Source organism: Crinia signifera, chromosome 4 (genome assembly GCF_055691185.1).
Source record: "Crinia signifera chromosome 4, ASM5569118v1, whole genome shotgun sequence".
NCBI classification, from domain to species: domain Eukaryota; kingdom Metazoa; phylum Chordata; class Amphibia; order Anura; family Myobatrachidae; genus Crinia; species Crinia signifera.
In genome coordinates, this window is record NC_139220.1 from 21,929,748 (window position 1) to 21,950,171 (window position 20,424).

A 20,424-nucleotide genomic window follows, 5' to 3' on the forward strand; every position below is an offset into this window, starting at 1 on the left:
CCACTCTTTTCACTGCTTGATACCTCAACCCCAAGGAATTTAAGACCTTAAGGGCGAGATGCATCAAACCTATATAGGACAAGTGAAGAGGTTACCCATAGCAACAAATCAATTGGTTGCTATGGACTATAATGCTCATAGCAACCAATGGGCAAAGACTCCACTTGTCCTCTACCCAAGGTTTGATAGGTTCCCTTATCGGTCTTCCAAATACTCAAACATGATTCATCCTTATGGGTTCTGGAATCAGGATTTTCTCTGGAGTAGAAACACGAAGGTCCATGATAGGAAGCCCGAACCATACAAAGAGTTCTCATTAACTTAAAAGCTATGTCTCTTTTAACCTACATCTATGTCCCATATATTTTAAAACCAGCATTACAGTGACTTTATATACAATAGAAGAGATGATAAAGGAAATTTACTAAGATGGGAGTTTTATTGAAGATGGGATATTGCTATGGGCAACCAAATAAAATCTACTACTTATTTAGCAACTTCTAGAAGATAATCGATAGTATCTAATTGGTTGGGAATATCCCATGTGAAATAGAACTCCCATCTTTTAAGAAATTTCCCCTGATGTGTTAAGAGCCGTGAGCAGATTGTAAACTAAAGTATAATTTATAATTGCAGTAACCAACTGGAGGGACCTGGTGATATAAACTCCGTTCCCCTGCCCCAATAAGCTACTTCATATGTTTATTCCATTGTGATTACAGAAAAAAAAAGAAACGGTTTCAAAGGGCAGGATAAAATTAGCACGAGGCGCTTAATGGGGGCCGCAGATTAAACGATACAGCTTCTGCAGTGTTGAGGAGGAGAGATCTATTAAATATGTGCCTGTCTTAAACTGTAAACTATTGAACAGACTCCACTTTTTGGCTAAGTGAATTACACCCTTTTGCTCCTCATTAATTTGACGGATAGGGAGAATCACAGTGCAACGGCATTGGAATCCAGCTCCCATCCCTTACTGTAAGTATCTAGGGAACAAGGTTAACCACACAACATTATTGATCTTTGCCTACTGTGCATAAAGTATTGCCAGGCTTACGCAAACTCCATTATTCATCAGAAATGGAGGCCTGTTTTTGAAAGTAATAAAATACCCTTCAATGATTACCGTTGCGTGCGGAAGTCTTAGGTAGAGAACATTAACCGGTTGTCTTCTGCTATTGTGACGAGACGTTCCATGAAATCTCTTCCCCACTAATTATGAAGTAAACGGAGTGGATCCAAGAACTTGATAAATATATTTAATTTAACAAAAAATGCATTCAAAAATTTCAATAGATAAAAAACAAATAGTTTAAATTCTACAGTGTCCTTTGCTCATGACATCGCAACTTTTAAAAACAAATTGCATTAAATGTAATACAACGCATTCAACATTAAAATCGGTATTTGTGGAGTGTAGGAATAAGTTATGGTTTAGTAACTTGGCACCCTATGATTTTGGCATAACTGGATTGAGGCGTGTGAATAGGAGGTTGGAGAGAAAATCTACACACATTGCCAGCCCAGGTTTCATTTTTTAAAAGAACCGCTGTCACTGTAAACAAAGAAATGTGACATTAAATGCAATAGTCAGTCGTGATTCTAATTCTTCCACCAGTTTTACAGACTAACAAAACAAAGTAATTCAAGTTTTTGGATTTTGTGCAATTGTTTTTGGCAGACTACAAACTCTATTTATCTCCACCCAATCAGTTTCTGACCAGGAATGATGAGGATTTTCATTCGTTGTCAGCTGTGGCCTTCTCGCGGTATTGGACACTGAATCTTCAGTCAATGGTGAATCTAAAATGGCGAGCTTGCAGATGGTGGTTGTTTTCCAGGAGAGAGGTGGATAGACTCGTACGCATTTCTCATAATACCATGGAAGAATGCGTGGACAGCAACACTGATGTACTAAGAAGAAACTTGATTATTGTAAACGTTTGTTATAATGTAGCCTGCCAGCAGCTCGTTAAAAAAAAAGACGCAAACATTTATGAACAGTCAAGAACTCAAATAGATGGCTATCCTTCCTTCATTTGAAAAAGTCTTTACCCATCATTTGGGATTATCAAATTGGTCTTCAGAGTGTAAAACAACTTCACAGTTGAACTATAGAGGCAACCTTCACCTCTGTTACTTTGCCCAATATGGGTTTATCAGAGGATGGCCAAAGTGCACGTATACATTGGGAAACAAATGTGCAAATTCCCAATAACGTCCATCTCTACACAGTGACGGTACTTATAGACCGGCGGTGGCTGGCTCTAGCAAAGTCTTCGGAGTTCTCCCTTAAAAGATCCACTACACCTCTAGCAGGGGCCACAGCATTGGGTGTAGATTTTGGAAATGGTGATCTTGAAGTATCCAAGTCCCTGGGCGAATTGTACTTTTCCTCTTGGATGGGGGAACATACGTTGTGAAGCCCCCTCTCTGGAGTAGAGGGTAAAAAGTCTGTATTTAATGTTGAGTTACAAGTGTTCGAAGCCTGGTTGATTCTTTCTTTCCAGTCTTGTATTTTTATTTCTCTTTCTTCTTTGCACAGTTTATCCAATTTACGTGCTTTTGTAGTGGGTGCGACCCCAACTGTTCCCCTCAGTGTGATAATAAAATACCTGGTCAAGAAAGACAATTACAGTTACAACATTGCTCACCTGGGGCATACAGAATATGGTCATTAACATACATCTTTAATTATTCAGTGCTGTATAGCGTACAGCTAGAGACCGCATATACCATTTTACATTTCAGTTGACTATTCCAATTTCATCAGTAAAAGTCGAACTATTAACCTTTGATTGCTGACATGCACGGAGCTTAAAAAAATATTTCTGTTATCCATATTTAAAATACCTCTGATTTATTTTTAGGTTTCTTTGCACCGTGCAGAGATACAGCACAGTTTGTGTTAAGTGGAGACATTAGTAAACAAAAATTGCAATTTTTGTTTTTAAAAGTGAAAGAGTTCTACAGGTGTGGACAGTAGCAGTGGCAGATCCAGAGGGGGGGCTGCAGCACAGTTCAAAATTCAAACAGGGGAGCCACACCCACTTCCAGAGAGTAAGTTTGGAATGGCAGTTTGTGGCAGTGGGTGTGCCTCCCCTATTTGAATTTTGAAATGTGCTGCAGCTCCACCTCTGGAGATGGGATATTGTGTCAGTATTCACAGTGGGAAATGATGAGAGAAAGTAACAAAATGTTGGTAGCAAAAATAGAGTATTCTAGCAAAAAATATCAAACTATGAGGTGAGAAAGTAATAAAGGATGTGAGGAATAAAGCAGTATTCCTCACTGAAGTGTGACATTAAGGGAGCGTGTTTGAGAGGCAGCAGAGATTTTGGGGGGGGGGGGGGGGGGTGGCGTAACTCTGGGAAGAACGAACATGCTCACTTTTAGATAAGTGGAGATTTAGGAGTTAATTTACTAAGATCGGAGTTCTATTAAATATGGGATGTTGCTACGGGCAACCAATCGGTATCTACTTATTTATTTACCATCAGTATCTGAGTGGTTACCCATAACAACATCCCAGCTTCAATAGAACTCCCATCTTAGTAAATAACCCTCTTAAAGGGCACTGGGACATCCAAGTTTAGATAGCAGAGACAGTTATATGTGATACTATGGCAGGAAAGAGGTCAGGGAATCGGAGGTAGGTTTTGGTGGCATCATTGAGGTGGTATTGAAAAATGAACCTCAACAGTCCCTAATGGAGCAGATTAAAAAAGGTAGAAACTGGCACCATCTGTGTCCAAAAGGCAAGTGGGGTGAAGGTTATACAAGAATAGAGGGTGATCAACTTTGTCAAAAGCAGAACGGTCCAGGAGGATGACTCCAGATATTTTTTTCTAAGAAGATCATTGATCAGTATTGTGGGAGTAGAAGAGTGTACTCACAGTTACATACATTAAGATTCTAAATGATAGAGTGGAGCTTGAGCATATAGATCATCAATCAGCACTAAATGAGGGTAGCGGCACATATACAAGTAGTAGCGGTATACAGCAATAGTGAAGACTCTCCCTCTAAAGTTTAAATTGCAGTGGCTCTCATTCACAGTGGCATGATGGCGCTGCTCAAAAGACCAAACGGCGGCCATCTTAGCTTAGGATTTGATGCATCACCAACAGAGCATAATGAAGATAGTGCAACAGTGCTCTCCACAAGATGGTTGCACAAAAGTTGCTCAGGAACAGAGTAGCTGGCAGGGAATGGGTACAGGGAGCAGGCTGTTGCTTGAGGTGTTAAAGGAGATCAGGGACCTGGTCCTTAGTTAGTGTTGAGAAGATGGATGCGGTGTGTAGGATTTTGCACAAGGAAACCGGCACTAATTATGCTTACCTTGGTAAGAGAGCGATGACTGGTGTAATAATGCACACTAAGTAGAACATGGGGTCACACATCTGCACCTCCATCACCCAATATGGGCTTGGCACTTCACATGAAAGACAGATGGCACTGTAGGCCAACGAGACCACAAAGTAGGCGACAAAGCTTCCCAAAATGGTGACCCAGTGGATAATGGTCTGTAAATAATAATAATAATAATTAAAAAAGTCAAAAAATAATTAGATAAAGAAGAAATTGTTGTTTAATGGGCACACTAACCAGTCATTTATTCTGACTTTTTCAGCATTTTAAAGCTAAGCTTGGGTATGGTGGTTCCCAAATGCAGTCCTCAATCCACCTTAAGTAGATCCATGCTTGGATACAGGTGAATTAATTAGTAGGAAATTAACCATCTGTGCTGAGCCATGAATAAACTTAAAACCTGGATTATCAGGGTCCAGAGCTTGCCACGTTCGGGAACCTCCGTGTTAGGACATCTTCAATCTTAAATGTATCTTCTTGTAGTTTCCATGCAAACAGCAAACTCGAGCTCACAGTAACACAATAATAATAGATGTTCAACTTAAGGCTAGGAACACATTTGACCAAGCGCCCGCTATGCGCAACTGGACAGATATGTAATGGTTGGCGATTGTTGCGGCCAGCATAACAGGTCACATGACGGGACACCTACACACACAGGCAAGGGCACCAACATATCTGCAAGACGCACTGTGTCTGTGATGTTATTTACACCGGTGTACACATGGGTAGATACACCCAATATTCTTCGTCAGCTGTAAGAACAATATATCTTAGTGTGTACACATTCTACAATTCATTAAAAATACTATAGAATGTAGTGTCAAACAAATGAAAGTTTATTTTAACTTTACACTTTTAACCTCAAATTTAGCAGAGGTGGAACCAGCTTATAAACCCCAATTATGTTGCTCACAAATTAGGGCCTCAGAGTGATACCCAGGGAATAAAGTGGTCATGCAGAGGTGAGGGAACTCATTTCTCAATGCCACCTAATTCACCCCCTCCTCTCCCCCCATTAGGCAGGGCCAGTGGTAGCCACCCCCTGCAAACTAGAATGCTTTTCTGTGAGAATTACTGGGCAGGGCCAATGTGGAGGTTAAAATGTTCCACCGCACCATTAGAGGTGGTGGAACTCAGTTCCACCCCGTTCCCCCTCACTTTAACCCCTGGGGATTTTGCACACTCTGCAGTGACACCCCCACCCCCCACTCTGCCAGAGGTAAAGCCGCCAGGCAGGGGGCATGGCACCACAAAGTCTCCATTTTAATCGCTCTGGGGTCGTGCCCAGCATCCCTGGAGATGCTGGTCCCCCCCCCAGAGTCAGCCTGTGATGCCCAAGAGGGCACTGTATAGATTTCAGCATAGCCATTGGCGATAACCATTGAATTATTCCTGCAGAAGTGGCAAAGGTGCAACTCTGAAAAAACTATTACTACAAGAACATAAAGAATGCTATAAAAACTTAATAATACTTACCCAAGTCTTTATCTCAATGGCAAGGTGTAGTAAAATAGTTAGGAGAGCTACAGTGTTAATAGGGGTTCCAAATGACAAAAGGCCGACCCCAGATTTATAGTAGGTCTTAAAGGAGCAACAAAAAAGAGAGAATTAGATTACATGGACAGATTTCATTTTATTGCTTTATAAAATAGTTTTTTTTCCAAACCATCTTCTAGAAACATTACACTAATAATAAATTGAAGGCAATATCACTTGTTTGAGCTACAGATGATGTATCAGTAACTCACTATCGGGTGTATACAGCTGATAAGTCTCGGAACCATCACGCAGCACTGCTGAAGTATCTTGTAGATATGTCAGCATTATCTGGCTGGGCATACGGCCGACACGCAGACCAACCCATATGCCGGCTGCAGGAATTTAAAACAATTACATCACCGCTGGGCAGGCAAATCTAATGCCTATCAAGTTGTGATGTCTGACCAGACATATCAAGCGTCAGCATAGTGGGTTTCCAGCAAAAGATTTGGATGGGTTTGATTGGTCTGTGACTTTTTATAATTTAGGAGAGAGACCAAATAAATGGTATGGTACTTGTGTACTAGCACGGCGCCCATCGCATCGCAGACCATAAGGCATGCTATGGTATGCGATGCGATGTTGCGCGATGGCAGCCGATGTTATACAATTTTAAATTGTATACCATCGAATTGTATGGCATTGTATGCCATTCTATCACATATACAATGGTATGCGATTTAAAATTGTATAAGCACCCTAAAGGGTTTTCCCATGTTAAAAGTGGCCCCTATAAGTTAATTAAACGTGTTGGGTGCTTACTATGTTAAAAGCACCCCCAACGGCACCCCCACTATCAATGCCAACCTGAAGCATGGCGAGCGCAGTGAGCCCCCGAGGGGCGGCGGTACTCCTCCTACGACCTTTTCATACCCCCACTATCCACGTCGGCGTGGAGTTGATTTTATATAGTGTGGCGAGCGTAGCGAGCCCTGTGAGGGGACGCGGAATACATGTAAAGTAATACGCGTCTGCTCGCCACGCTTCGGGCTCGGTGGCGCGCTGCGCTCACCACACTATATAAAATAAACTCTGCGCCGACGTGGATAGTGGGGGTATGAAAAGGTCGTAGGACGCTCATCCGCTTTCATTTATGAGACTTTGGTTGATGGCCCTTTATGTTGATTAAAGAGTCACAATTGCTGAACTACTTTACTAAATCACCGGTTTACCCAATGTACCTTCCGGTTCACCCACATTTACCTTCCTGACCTACCACCATTCTGCTGTATAGGATGAGCTGTATCAGATTTGATAAAGAGGAGACCAATTAGCTTCCAGCTATAATTACACACATACATGCTATAAAATAATAGCTAAGTTCTGATTTGCTTCTCTGGAAAACTATCACTCGTCCTCTTTAGAAGGTTGGATACACCAGCCAAATATTTTTAAGAAATTAAGTATAATTAAAAGTACTTACAAAGAACGGAACAAAGAAACAAACAAGACTCTGGTAGAAGGCATCAAGAATGGTGATCCAAAAGGTAGACATCCTGTATGACTGTAGGTAAAAAGAACAGACCTATCAGCACTGTCCATTGTTGCATTTCCATGTAGGAAATATACATATACGTTCACACCATAAGTAGTCACAATAAATGTACATGTGCTGCTTAGGGGGTCTTTTTAATGACTAAAAATTTCAGCAAGAGGAATTTACTCCGCTAAAACAGCCCTTTCAAAAGCCGTCCATGCTACTGTACCTACGAGATCTTTTGACCGTCTGAGCCTCTGTTGATGTAACGGATTAGAGAATATAGTAGGGATGACCAGTAGAGGCTACCCATCAATGGTCACCATCGAAGATACCATTTGTGGAGAACCTCAATGGTATGAAACGATTTATGGGGAACCATCAATTATTTTATCCACCAGCAGTCAATCCTGCTCAAACTACAGTGGGCCAATCAGAGGTAGGGCTGGGCTACAAAAGTCATGTTGGGGGGCGGAGCTAGGCACCATGTCCTTGCATCTAGGAAAAAGTAAAAAAAAACTTTAGGGCTCTGTACCATTGATGGTAAAGAACCACTGTATCCCCCCATTAATGGAAAAAAAGCATTGTAGTATTAATGGTTAACTGTTGAAAGATGCTAATCATCAATGGTTGACGGCCTTTCCTAGCGTACAGTCCCAACTAAAGGTATATCAAATAAAAGCAAATTCTAATTACAGTATAATCACCATCATGATTGCAAATTAGATAGCATGGATTATTAAGAGTAGTTTATTGCATACCTCCGAGTTCTGGCCACTTTTGTAAAGATCCGGCAAACTCATGAGAGTCTCTGCTGACACATCTTTGTCCATTACCCCACAAATGAGAGGAGGCACGGATGTGAAGAAGAGGTTGAAAAAGATCAGTTGCCAATAGTCTATCATAGTAGTCCCCGAAAAACCACAGAAGAACTGGAACCAGAACAGCAGGTTGACATAAGCCTGGCAAGGAAAAGACATTTTGTGAGCCTTCGGGGTCGAGGATTAACTCTACTGTGCATACATGGGCAATATGAAATGTATGACATCAACGGGAGTATCTGGATGATAGCTCAACACCAGATGTTCTACATATATAAAAGCTCAAAAGGTGAAAGGTTGACTAAAGGTCAACGTGAATATGGTCAATATGTACATATTTTCCCAACTTGTGCTTGATATGCTATCCACGTGGCCTAGTGCAGCGAACGAAGCGAGCTGCGAGGGTACACTTTTCCATCGATTGTGGTCATATAAGGTGAAACATACAAAATGAAACACGAAAAAAAAAATCATGTGTTGATCATTTCTGTGTTGACAAGTGTCACGTCGACATTTACACCCAGTCCAACTTATTCACTATTTAACTTTATCTTTTGTCCTTGATGACCTTTTGACCATGTTGGACTGAACTAATAAGTGTCTACCTAGATGCTGTACATCTTCTATACAGGGCGGGCTCTATCATTAGGCAGCTGCCCAGGGGCTACAAAATTTGGGAGGGGCGCGGCGCCCCTGAGTCTATCACAAAATTAAGGATGACTCATGCAGCGGCATCTTTGTTGAATTTCATGCAAATGGCAGATGTTGAACTAGTACGACGCCACCTGAGGTTCTGAAAGGTTGGTATCTGTATGTGGGTGGTGGTTGGAGCAGTTTTGCCTAGGGTGCCGAAACATCTTGCACCATCCCTGCTTCTATACCACACCTCAATGGGACATCAAGGAGGACAAAGGTGCATTGAAGTACAAATTACATTATTTAAGGAAATATACAGAGACTGATGGGAGATGACGGGTCTGGAAAGAAAGTGCGCTCTGCCAATTGAACAATGTGTGCAGGTAATATACAAAAAAAAAAGAACAAAGGCCTATTTAATTAAACCAAGTTATATCAATGTAATGTTAGGGCTGCATGGAGGAAAGGAAGACTTTATTATAAAACATGGAAGATGTTGATTTAATGTCGGGGCTGGGTCTAGGTGGGTCCTACCAGTGTTTAGTCATTGCTTAGCATTACAGAAGGTGAATCTCTACAACTTGGCCACTTGCACATTATTTGGTAAACTTTAAGTTTCTCATATGTCCCATAATGCTATGGAAAAGCCTTTTTACTGTGCACGTTGTAATATAACGCATAGGGCGATGGTTATGGATTAGCGGATCAACGGGTTGTCAACAATACCATGGTCGATGGAGTCTAGTTTGACGTCTATACTTGGTCAACCGGGTTTACATAGACAGTGATGCTGGATCGATGGGAGGCATGCATCGATGGGAACCTGGTCAACAGTAGCAAGGGCAACACAGGTTTTGTCTTTTTTTTGGTAAACTCAGCGCACGTTTATATTCCTACTCTTTTTCCACTTGGATAGTAGAGTAGGAACCAAGTGGACGGCACCAAAAAAGAAGAAAAACTAGTGTCAACCAGGTTCCCGTTGATGCTTGCCTCCCATCGATCCAGCATCACTGTCTATGTAAACCCGGTCGACCAAGTATAGACGTCTAACTAGATGCCGTTGACCATGATATTGTTGACAGACCCATCTATCCGCTAATCAGGGGGTCCTCAAACTAATTTGCTCCGGGACCCCATCAGACAATACAAATAATGACAGGACCCCAGCAAGTTACTGCAGAAGGTCATCACATCACATTAGGGATGGCCATTGACCATCGATGATTCGAAATCATTGATGGTTCATGGCCGATGTTGAATACTTTTGCCATCGATGGGGGAGAACCAGATGGTTTCCCTCCATCGATGGAACAGCAAAACAATGTTTTGCTTTTTTTTTTCTTAAAGTGCCGGGACACGGAGCATAGCCTCGCCCCTGACACCCGTGAAGCCCCGCCCCCCATATTTTGATTGGCCCACAGGCCAATCAATCAAACACAATGGATGACCATCGATATGTAAAAATATCGATGGTCATCCATTGCATAGTTTAGCACTATCGATGGCCAGTTGCAGAATTGCCATTGATGGCAACCATCGGTGGCAATGGCAACGATGGCCATCCCTACATCACATGTGTCGTCATCAGACAGTCTAACATAACAGTTCAACAGATCTATCAGACTCCCTGAATCACTGACTGAGATTAGAAAAGTCATCAGCCTGATGGTCAGCAACATGGAGTCACGACCCCATGCTGAGAAGGTCGGGACCCACTTTGGGGTCAGGACCCACAGTTTGAGAACCGCTGCGCTAATCCATAACCATCCCCCTATGCATTATATTTTAACATACACAGCGAAAAGGCTTTTTCATTGCATTGTGGGACATACAAGAAACTAGACGCCTCTCACCAGGGATGGGGAACCTTTGGCCCTCCAGCTGTTGTTGAACTACGCATCCCAGCATGCCTTGCAACAAATTTAGCATGGCCAAATAGCAAAACTGTTGCAGGGCATGCTGGCATGCGTAGTTCAAAAACAGCCGGAGGGCCAATTGTTCCCCGTCCTCGTCTCATACCCTAACATAACATCACAGGTCTGCCTGTTGTATCAACTGTTTTTAAAAATCATTTAAACTAGCAAAACTGATCTCTCTCCTGCGCATCCATTCTCCCCGCAGGACCGCCATGTTCATTTATTAACGTGATTAAATTAATCTGAAGTTAATGGGTAAAGATAATGGAGCTTTTATGTTAGCGGCAAGCATTCTGGGATTAATGAGGGTTTTTGGTTTTTTTTGCTATTGAACAGTAATAATAATGGAAGAATACAAAACCGTTAAATAGTTTTCTAACTCTATAATCCTTAAATATGTCAATGAAAATTGCATCGTTACTTAAAGTTGCAGTACTCTCTGCCCATTTTCCGTCTTGATTTAAAGATCATCTCTAAGCAACTCATTTATTCAAATTAGGTTCATTTGCCGTAATCGCATCATTTGCATTATTAAACTTTTACCAAACAGGATTTATTTTGAACTGTAATAAACCCAGAAACATAAACAACAATGCAAAACGTACATTTTAGGAGAGGAACGAAAAGGTTGCCGTGACAACCGCAAGCTGATATAACTTCGTGTTCTATCCTCGCACATATTCCTACGTTAAAATTGTTTTAAGAGTTGACAATAAGCATCTTATATTATGTGTTGTTTATGCAAATTGTTTGCACTAATTTAATTTGATGGATGCTATAATCAATTAGGGACTATACGTAGATTACTCATAAAGCAGCCCTGAAGAACAGGAAGATCTGTCTTGTTGCTAGAGACAGCTGCATATTATTAGGACAGGATTAAACCTTTCATACCGTATATGTATTATTTACAGTTTAAATGTTCCCCAAGTTTGCTATTCCTCAAATTCAGATTTTAAGCCATGTATGGTTTTAGGGGCTAATACAGTAATGCATAAATGCTACCGTGATCAAGTAGAGGCATGGGGGAGCCAGAGCCTGTTCTATGCTGGTTCCATGAGGTCTGGCTGCCCTACTAGACCTCTAGTGTCTACCAGAGAAGTGTATCGTTACCAGGAAGTGTCTGAAGCACTGGTGCACCTGCGGACATGAGGTGCACCATTGAGGTGTCAATGAGCACAGCACCCTCTGGCAATGAGCACCTGACACCCCATGGCAACAAGCACCTGACACCCCATGGCAACAAGCACCTGACAACCCCCGGCAACAAGCACCTGACACCCCCCCGGCAACAAGCACCTGACACCCCCCCCCCCGGCAACAAGCACCTGACACCCCCCTATCAACAAGCACCTGACACCCCCCCTGGCAACAAGCACCTGACACCCCCCTATCAACAAGCACCTGACACCCCCCCCCCCGGCAACAAGCACCTGATCCCCCCCCCCACCGGCAACAAGCCCGACACCCCCCGGCAACGAGCCCGACACCCCCCGGCAACGAGCCCGACACCCCCCCGGCAACGAGCCCGACACCCCCCCCCCGGCAACGAGCCTCGACAACCCCCCGGCAACGAGACTCGACACCCCCCGGCAACGAGCCTCGACACCCCCCGGCAACGAGCCTCGACACCCCCCGGCAACGAGCCTCGACACCCTCCTCGGTCCGTCAGGACACCTATGCCACAAATGCAGCTTTGGAGAGAGGATCGCATTAGACTTCCAAGCCCCCTCTCCTCTCTACGCTATCTTCAAATGGCATTGGTTTCCAGAGAACCACACTTTTCGCATTGGAAGGACATGCGCGCAGAGGGTGACATTTTCCATCTAGTGTAGGTCAATATTACCATATGTTCTTATCATTGTTTGCTACAAAGCCTGCTGCTGCTAGTCTGCAATTCCATTGGCGCAGGATTAGAAATGTTTTTGATACATATTGAAGTTAAACAAGTAATTTATAGGTCATGGATTCTCAACTCCATTCCCCAAGTCCTGCCAACAGGCCATGTGCGGCAGACTTCTTTAACCATGCTCAGGCCTGTCAGTAATAGATGGGTCAATAACAGTGGCAGATCTTACCTAGGAAATGCTCCCAGCTAGAGAACCAGACAGGTAAACCCAGGGGGAGTTGTTTTGTCCACCTGGGACTGCCAGTCCATCTGCCATAGCAGAGAGTGCTCCCAAATCCCATCAGCCCTATCTGGCTTTTATGGACTACAGCTGATGCAGGCTGTTTAGCAGTGCTGGACCATAGCCCCGCCCTAATACCTTAGCCCTGCCCCCACTGAACCAAAGTTCCACCTCCCGGTGATATCAGCCATAAATCACTGAGAGGGGAGAAAGGAAAGTCCTGCAGACACCGCCCCCTCAAACAGTCAGGTAACAAGACGGTGCTGGTCAGTAAATTATCCCACCAGTATCCTCAGATGGAAATCCTGAAAACATGACTAGTCGGGTAAACTTGAGAGTTGAGATTACCGAACAAAATGCCCTATATCTGTTGCTGTAAAACCTACCACATTTTTGTAGAAGAAATAGATCACCATTTTTGCCAGTCGAGTGTAGCACCAATGACCATGGACAAGCAATAGTTTCTTGAGATGCTTAAAGCGGGAAATGGCGAAATCGCTGGACATTACCGCCTGAAATCAAGAAAAATGCAATGACATGTATATTTCTAGTTCCAAAATTATAAAATTAAACTATTACAAATGTGAAAACAAGTTTTATAAAGCACAGCTAAAAAAATGGGTCTCCCCTTATTTTATATTAATTTTGTTTTTATTTTTATATTTTAGTGTTAGTGAAGAAAATCTATCTGGACTATAATGTAGCTTATGGGTGGGTGAGTGTTGTGTGGACCAATATGGGGAAATGGCTATGGGTAAACAAAGGTTTGTACATGATTATGCATCTGACAAAGGGGGAAAAAAGGGGGAAGAGAAGGGAGTATGGAAAAGAGGCAAAAGACAAGATGAAGACCGTAAAATGTGAAACCAAAAATGGAGTCGAATGACAAAAGCTATATCAAACACAATCCACTGGTCAATTTGGGTAAAGGGGTCTAGGGGGGGGGGGGGGGGGAGAGAGAGAGAGAAAAGGTGTGTGTGTGTGTGGGGACGACGACGACAACAACAGACAAAATTATATATATACTCGCATCCTGCATCCTGCTATCTTGCTGCTTGGGGCAGACCAAACTTATTCTGTTGATCACTCACGATTGTGCCTAACCGTCTGTTGCGGTACGTGATACCATCTTAAAGTGTACCTGTCGGATTTTATTGTGTTGAAAATAAAAAAGATAAAGCACTATTTGGAGCGCTCCTCTTTCCTCTCCTAGAAAATATATATATATATATATTTCGGAAAATACCTGCATGCCTTCTTGCCCGGAGATTCCAATCCCAATGTCTGCAGCCTGAATCATGCTGACATCATTGGCACCATCACCTGAAATAATAACAGTTAGAGGCTTCCTAGGGACTTACAGTATTTAATCACTTATCCTTCTTTCATGTGTATATACTGTAGTTACAAATCTGCACTGATCACAGGGAACCGCTACCTCGGAGGTCAGTCACACACCTGCCCCACTCACCACCTTGGTTCTGCATCACTGCGCCTCAACAGAACTCGCACGCACATTGCCATACATGTCTCCGCCCAGCTATTGTGTGTGCATCACAAAGGTTGCATTGAGATATACACAGGGCAGGCCTGGCCAACCTGTGGCTCTCCAGATGTTGTGAAACTACAAATCCCATCATGCCTTGCCACAGTTTTGTTATAAGGTAGTGTTAAAACTGTGGCAAGGAATGCTGGGATTTGTAGTTTCACAACATCTGGAAAGCCACAGGTTGGCCAGGCCTGACATAGGGGGTTATTCTGGTTGATTCCACCAAACCCCGTCATGCAAATGGTGGCTGGCCGCCACCCAATCGCAAGGCAAATTCGCACGCAGGGCATGCGAATGGATCTTACACAGTAACATCAGCAGCCTGGTGGGATCCGACCAGCGAATGATGGTGAAGGCTCACGCATATGTAAGTTTGCCTCAGAGCAAGTAGGCGGCAGATGACATCCAGTGATGAATGCTGGGCGTTAACATATAGTAATGGCGCACGCCTCTAAAAGCCCCTCTCTGTCCCTCACCCGCAAGGTTGCTTGCGTGGCCACACGCAACAAGCGCATGCAAGAAATATTGGTCCCCGTGCGAACGAGCCCCCTGTGCAATCGGACTTGAATAAGGGCCATAGTGCACTATGCAAAAGTGGGAACTTCAGGTCAAGCTCCAACTTCCTACCCATCTAGAACCAATGCTTTCAACGCAATGGATCTCTGTCTATAACTGCTGGTATAGACCTTAGGGCAACTCGTCAAATTGGGGTAAACTCAAGATCTCAGTGCGTGAACCGATAACGCTAACCACTTGACCAACCCTGCTGTCCAATACATGAAGTGAGACTCTGAAGATACGTATTATGGTTACACAGAATCATATAGTCGCTGCTCACGGAAAATTTCGACTTTAGTTTAAAACAAAAAGAAAGTTTCTATGTAACGTGCATAGGTTGGGAATTTACCTATTGAAAGCGTCATGACCTTTAACTTGCCCCGGACTAGATTGACAACCAAACTCTTCTGCAGAGGCGTGGCGCGGCAGCACAAGACCGAACGGCAGTACTTGCTCAGCTCCAGAAATTTGTTTTCCAAGCCACCTTGAAAGACCACATTTAAAGTTCTCCCATCAATCACCAGTCCAACTTTAGGTGGTGCTACCTCCTCCTCCTCGGGTTCTGTCCTCTTTCTCTGGAAGAAGCGCCTCTTTTTTTTCTCGGTGCAAAACCTCTTCACTTCCTCCAGGGTGCAGTCCAAGATGGACTCGCAGGTCTCCTGCAAGACACAACGTGACAAAGCGGCTACTAGCCTGGAATTTGAACAAGGGGAACCCAAGTGTCTTATTTTGTGCGTATACGGTGACTATTTTTTGAAGCTTGGTGACAGATGAAGTGGAGAGACTCTTACGCCCCATCCACACTGGCCGGTTAAATCATATAGCGCATACATACTGAATGATATTGCTAATGATATCGTTCGGTGAGGTCACCCATCCCCCGCTGCTAGCACTGCCTCCCTGACTATATAGTCAACATTGGGCATACAGCAGATGAAAGGGGGGGGTCGTTAACCAGGCGTGCATCGGTAACGATATTGCATATACACACCAAAAATTATTATAATAAATATCACTCAAAAGAGTCAAAATGAGCAATATCGTTTATAATATCTCTTGATGGGCGTGATTCACTACCACTCACTAAGTGGTGGTCGTTTGCTGCTTAGCGAGTGGCTTAACCCTGCCAACCCAAACGCCTGCCCCCCCTCCCCCAATGCTGAATTCCCTTGGTACCATCTGAGGAGATGTGTACGCAAACACATCCCCTCACTGACCATAAAATAATGTTTCCACCCTTCGGTAATAAAGTCAGGGGGGCAAGCGCTGACATCATGTGACCTCAGCCGCCCTCCCCATGCGCAAACCCTGACCTTCATGGCTGGGCCTGAATTTGGATTGCAGCGAGCGACTCCAAATTGGCTCCAATGTGTATGGGGCCCTAAGGTAGAGGTTTATCAAAGCTTGGAGACAAAGTGACAACCAATCAGCTCTCGTCATTTTTAAAAATCATCCTGTAAAGTGACAGTTAAAGGCTGATTGGCCAGTACTTTATCTTTCCCAGCCATGATAAATCCCCCCCCCCCCGCACCCTCAAGTCACTGCAATTATTTTATGGCCAACAATGCAATGCATTCATTAATAGAACAATTTATATTATGTACAGTGGTTAAAAGAGGGGGGAGGACGGACGAGGTGGAACTTCGTTCCACCACCTGTAATGGTAGGTGGAACAAATTTTACCTCCACCTTGGACCTACACAGTAATTTCAACAGAAAAACACCACCCACGTCAACAGATAATGCAGCCACATCCGATATCCCCCTTCCTAAGTCCCTGGTGGCTCAGTGGTTCTCTTCCACCTGCAGCCCACCCCTCTTCATACTCACATGAGTTCCACCACCTCTCCTGGACCACGTTAACACCCTGATTATGTACTTAATGCATTGTAATTTTATCTGGTAGCCTATGAGGGAGACGTGGGGCGTAAGCTTAGGAGAGGGGTATATAGATAGGATCCTGCAGGAGCTACTTCCTCTTTCACAAGTTTCAGCCCCACCCACCCGCCCACCCTCCCTTGATTTTAAGGCATCCAAATTGATTTTGGTACATTTACCGTTAAAACTAGGCGGTACAGCGTCACGGTCCAGCGGTCACTTGTGGCATAAGTGGGCGTGGGAGGAACTGCTCCTTGAACGATGGTGGGTGTGTCCTGCCTTTGCGTGTTCCTCCACGGGAGTGCCCACACCGGCCAGATAAGGGGGTGGTGAGACTCTCCCAGCGATAGGTTATGCTTTAGTCGGATGGGGCGTTTCTGTCGCCGCCATATGCAGTGTTATGTGACCAGAGCTGGACATCGCGTGGCTCCTAATTGCCAGCCCTTTATGAAGAAGGGTCGTACCAAATAATAAATAACTATGACCTTTTAAATCTAGCGCTATGGTGTCCGAGTCTTTGTTGTGTCAGCGTGTTTTATTTTAGATAAGCTAGTGTAAGGTTTTGTTAAGGTACAAACCCAATAAATGTATAGACGCCTTACTATAGTATAATATACAGTAACAGTACACAACGGGTTAATGTCCCTGCCTCGATGGTGCAATATTACACGTGGAGGCACACCCCGGGTCACCGAGCAGGTTCCCTATCTTCTAGGGATTGCTGTTGGTTTAGGCTGTAGACCGATGGCACCATGCCATAATGCTATCGCGTTACAGTGTGAGTGGCGTCCAAACCGTCCGGGGAGCGCCACAAACGTGTGCAAGAATGTGATCCTTGTATCTGTCACACAACTGACTTAGTACAAGGAAGAGGCAGTATCTGTCATGAACCTCAGAGCACAATTAATAAAATTAATCTATTATTATTATTATTATTATTATTATTATTATTATTATTATTAATGTGGCTTTACTACAGGGAGATGCATAGCCTTTGGCCTTAACTGATAATGACCAGGTTTGTTTATTTATTTAAGTTTGTTTGCTAATTTTCACGGAATGGCCGGGAGGCTCCCGAAAATCAGGTCCCCCTCCTGGCCCCCCGGAAAGGTGGGCAACCCTCCCGGATACCAGCGGCACCTCCCCAAATCTCGCTGTCGGCACCGGTAAATTACTGCGATTTACGGCTTTTTGAGAGGAGGGGCCGGGCTACAGATGCAAATTACTTCATTTAGCCCCGTCTCCTCCTCGAAGACTCGCGGGTTTCGGGATCTGCCTTACTGGGGGCAGGGCTTTGTGACATCTACATCTACATTTCATTTAACAGATGAAATTAAAATGTTTACCCAGGACACCTGAAAGCAGTTGTCTACTTTGGATAAACGCTTACTTTTAACCATGCCCCCCTACCTCCCCAGCCATGTAATTCTTTGTTGGCGGTTCTCCCTCCCGGAACACCAGAGTTTTTTCGGATTGCATCCGTTAGTTTCTGCCAGAACGGGTACTCTGTAATGAACGCAACATCTTATTCAAAAGATACCATTATATTTGACACTGTGACAGTGTGACAGACGTGGAAGCCCTAGGTTGGAGCAGAGAAACACTTGGTCGGACGCTGACTGGCTGGATGCCTGGAGCCCAAGGCTGCACTTTGCCCCCGGGGAAACTCGGGGGTGCCGGAAAATGCACTGGTGATCCCAAAATCACTATGCACAAGTAAGGCACTTGCACTGCGCACTCTCCCTTTAGGTTAGCGCTTCACGTCCTTACCGTGGGACTTTTGGCTGGGGTAGGACGATTTTTTACACCCCCACCCTGGTCTCTTTATTATTTATTTCTTTTCCCGTTTGTCATATTTCACGTTTTCCGTAATGTGTCACTTTTTTGGGGCTATTGGCCATCCACTCCCCAATGTGCCTATTGGCCATCCACTCCCCAATGTACCAAAGCTCTCATCCTTTTGGGGAGAGCTGCGGTCCCTCCAGGGAGACCCCGAGCCGCAAGGCAGAGGGAAGCCTACTAGGGGTCTCTCCAAACCTTTGGTGCGGAGGACCCACCGTCCTAACCCTTCTGGGGGTTGAGGAAAGAGGGTCTCTGAGCTTTGGCGAAGAGGACCCACCGATCCCTATTTCCCCTCTTTGGCCTTATGGCTGAGAGGGGTTAGGGGAGTAATGGGGCCCTTCTCCTTTGGGAGAAGGTCCATAAGTATGTACGGCCCCCTATGCACGATTTCAGTCACTGCACTGGGTGTTAATAGCACACCTCGGGCTCCCTGAGTTTCTTCAAACTCAGTGTGACAGACGTGGAAGCTTCACTCTTTTCCACCAGTGTCAGCAGGTAACCACGGGTGTCCCAGACTGTTGCATCAGGGACACGATAAAAAAAAACAGGTATCTGTCCCTTTAAAATATTTGTCAGACTTCTGCATCCAAACAGGTTTTTCTATGTAATTTGTCACGTGATGCTTAAAATAGCGTGAAAAACATTGCTACGTAATCATTTATTACATTCTAGAGACAGCAGTCACTACATGAACCCGGTTTGACAATTATTTGTGATTCAAGCAAAGTAATAATAACTAGGTTTACATGAGTAACTATTATGGTTATTTAACAAAGGAAACCAATTAGAAAACACAATTGCCGTGAGGTGTATCTTTGATTCTGCTGCTTAATCATGATTCAGAGTTGATTGCAAAATCTTTTTCAAATGGACAAAACCATGCTGCACTGCAGGTCACGGTGGGGCAGATGTAACAAGTGCAGAGAGTGTAACAAGTTAGATTTGGGTGAGTTATTTTTTTTTTTATGTGCAGAGTAAATACTGGCTACTTTATTTTTACACTGGAATATAGACACAGTTGCCTACCCTCCTGCATTCTTCAGGAGACTCCCTGACATAGCAGCAATCTCCCTCTCTCCCTCATTAGTCTAGCAATCTCCCTCATGTCACCTAGCCCACATTACACTGTTACATCATAGTTCCCTCCCCTCCTGCATTCTGCAGGAGACTCCCTGACATAGCTACAATCTCCCTCTCTCCCTCATTAGTCTAGCAATCTCCCTCATGTCACCTAGCCCACATTACACGGTTACATTTTTGGGTAAAAGAGGAATGAGAGACAGATACATTTACATTGAATCATCAGCACCATTTCCCAGCACTTTATCAAGTTAAGTATCTTGCTTTGGGCTCATCTACATTTGTATGTCATTTTAAAAGCGGATGTAGATGTAGCAGTACACACCCACACTAGGTGCCACGTTCACAATCTCTTTTCACAATCTCTCCATATATGGAACTAGACACGCCCTTTGGGTGGAGCATGGCACGCCCCCTTAATAGGGCGCTTTGCAAAATTCTATTAACAACTATAATCTCCCTGAAACTAGTTTTCAAAAGTAGGCAAGTATGAATATAGATATCAGTTTGAACACATCTCACCCAAATCAAACACTCTCTGCACATGTAACATCTGCCCCACCTGCAGCGCAGCCTGGTGCGACTGAAGGTGCGGTGGAAAAGGGCAGACCCGGATGATAGGTCA

General features: G+C 44.0%; 1 protein-coding gene across 2 annotated transcripts in view; it reads right to left on the reverse strand.

Annotated features, from left to right (window-relative positions):
• Positions 1-683: 683 nt before the first annotated feature.
• The window catches only part of ATP10B (ATPase phospholipid transporting 10B (putative)), a 319,815-nt gene continuing 300,074 nt past the window's right edge, over positions 684-20,424 (reverse strand). Inside the window, exons 16-23 of one of the 2 annotated variants that reach the window (XM_083181402.1) lie at positions 15,349-15,658; positions 14,139-14,215; positions 13,279-13,404; positions 8,152-8,352; positions 7,337-7,417; positions 5,851-5,955; positions 4,342-4,526; positions 684-2,615 (exon numbers count right to left, since the gene is read on the reverse strand). In XM_083181402.1, coding sequence (XP_083037528.1) covers positions 2,228-2,615; positions 4,342-4,526; positions 5,851-5,955; positions 7,337-7,417; positions 8,152-8,352; positions 13,279-13,404; positions 14,139-14,215; positions 15,349-15,658 — 1,473 coding nt within the window. In that variant the 3' untranslated portion in view covers positions 684-2,227. The remainder of the gene's footprint in view (positions 2,616-4,341; positions 4,527-5,850; positions 5,956-7,336; positions 7,418-8,151; positions 8,353-13,278; positions 13,405-14,138; positions 14,216-15,348; positions 15,659-20,424) is intronic. The other variant, XM_083181404.1, reaches the window with a different exon arrangement.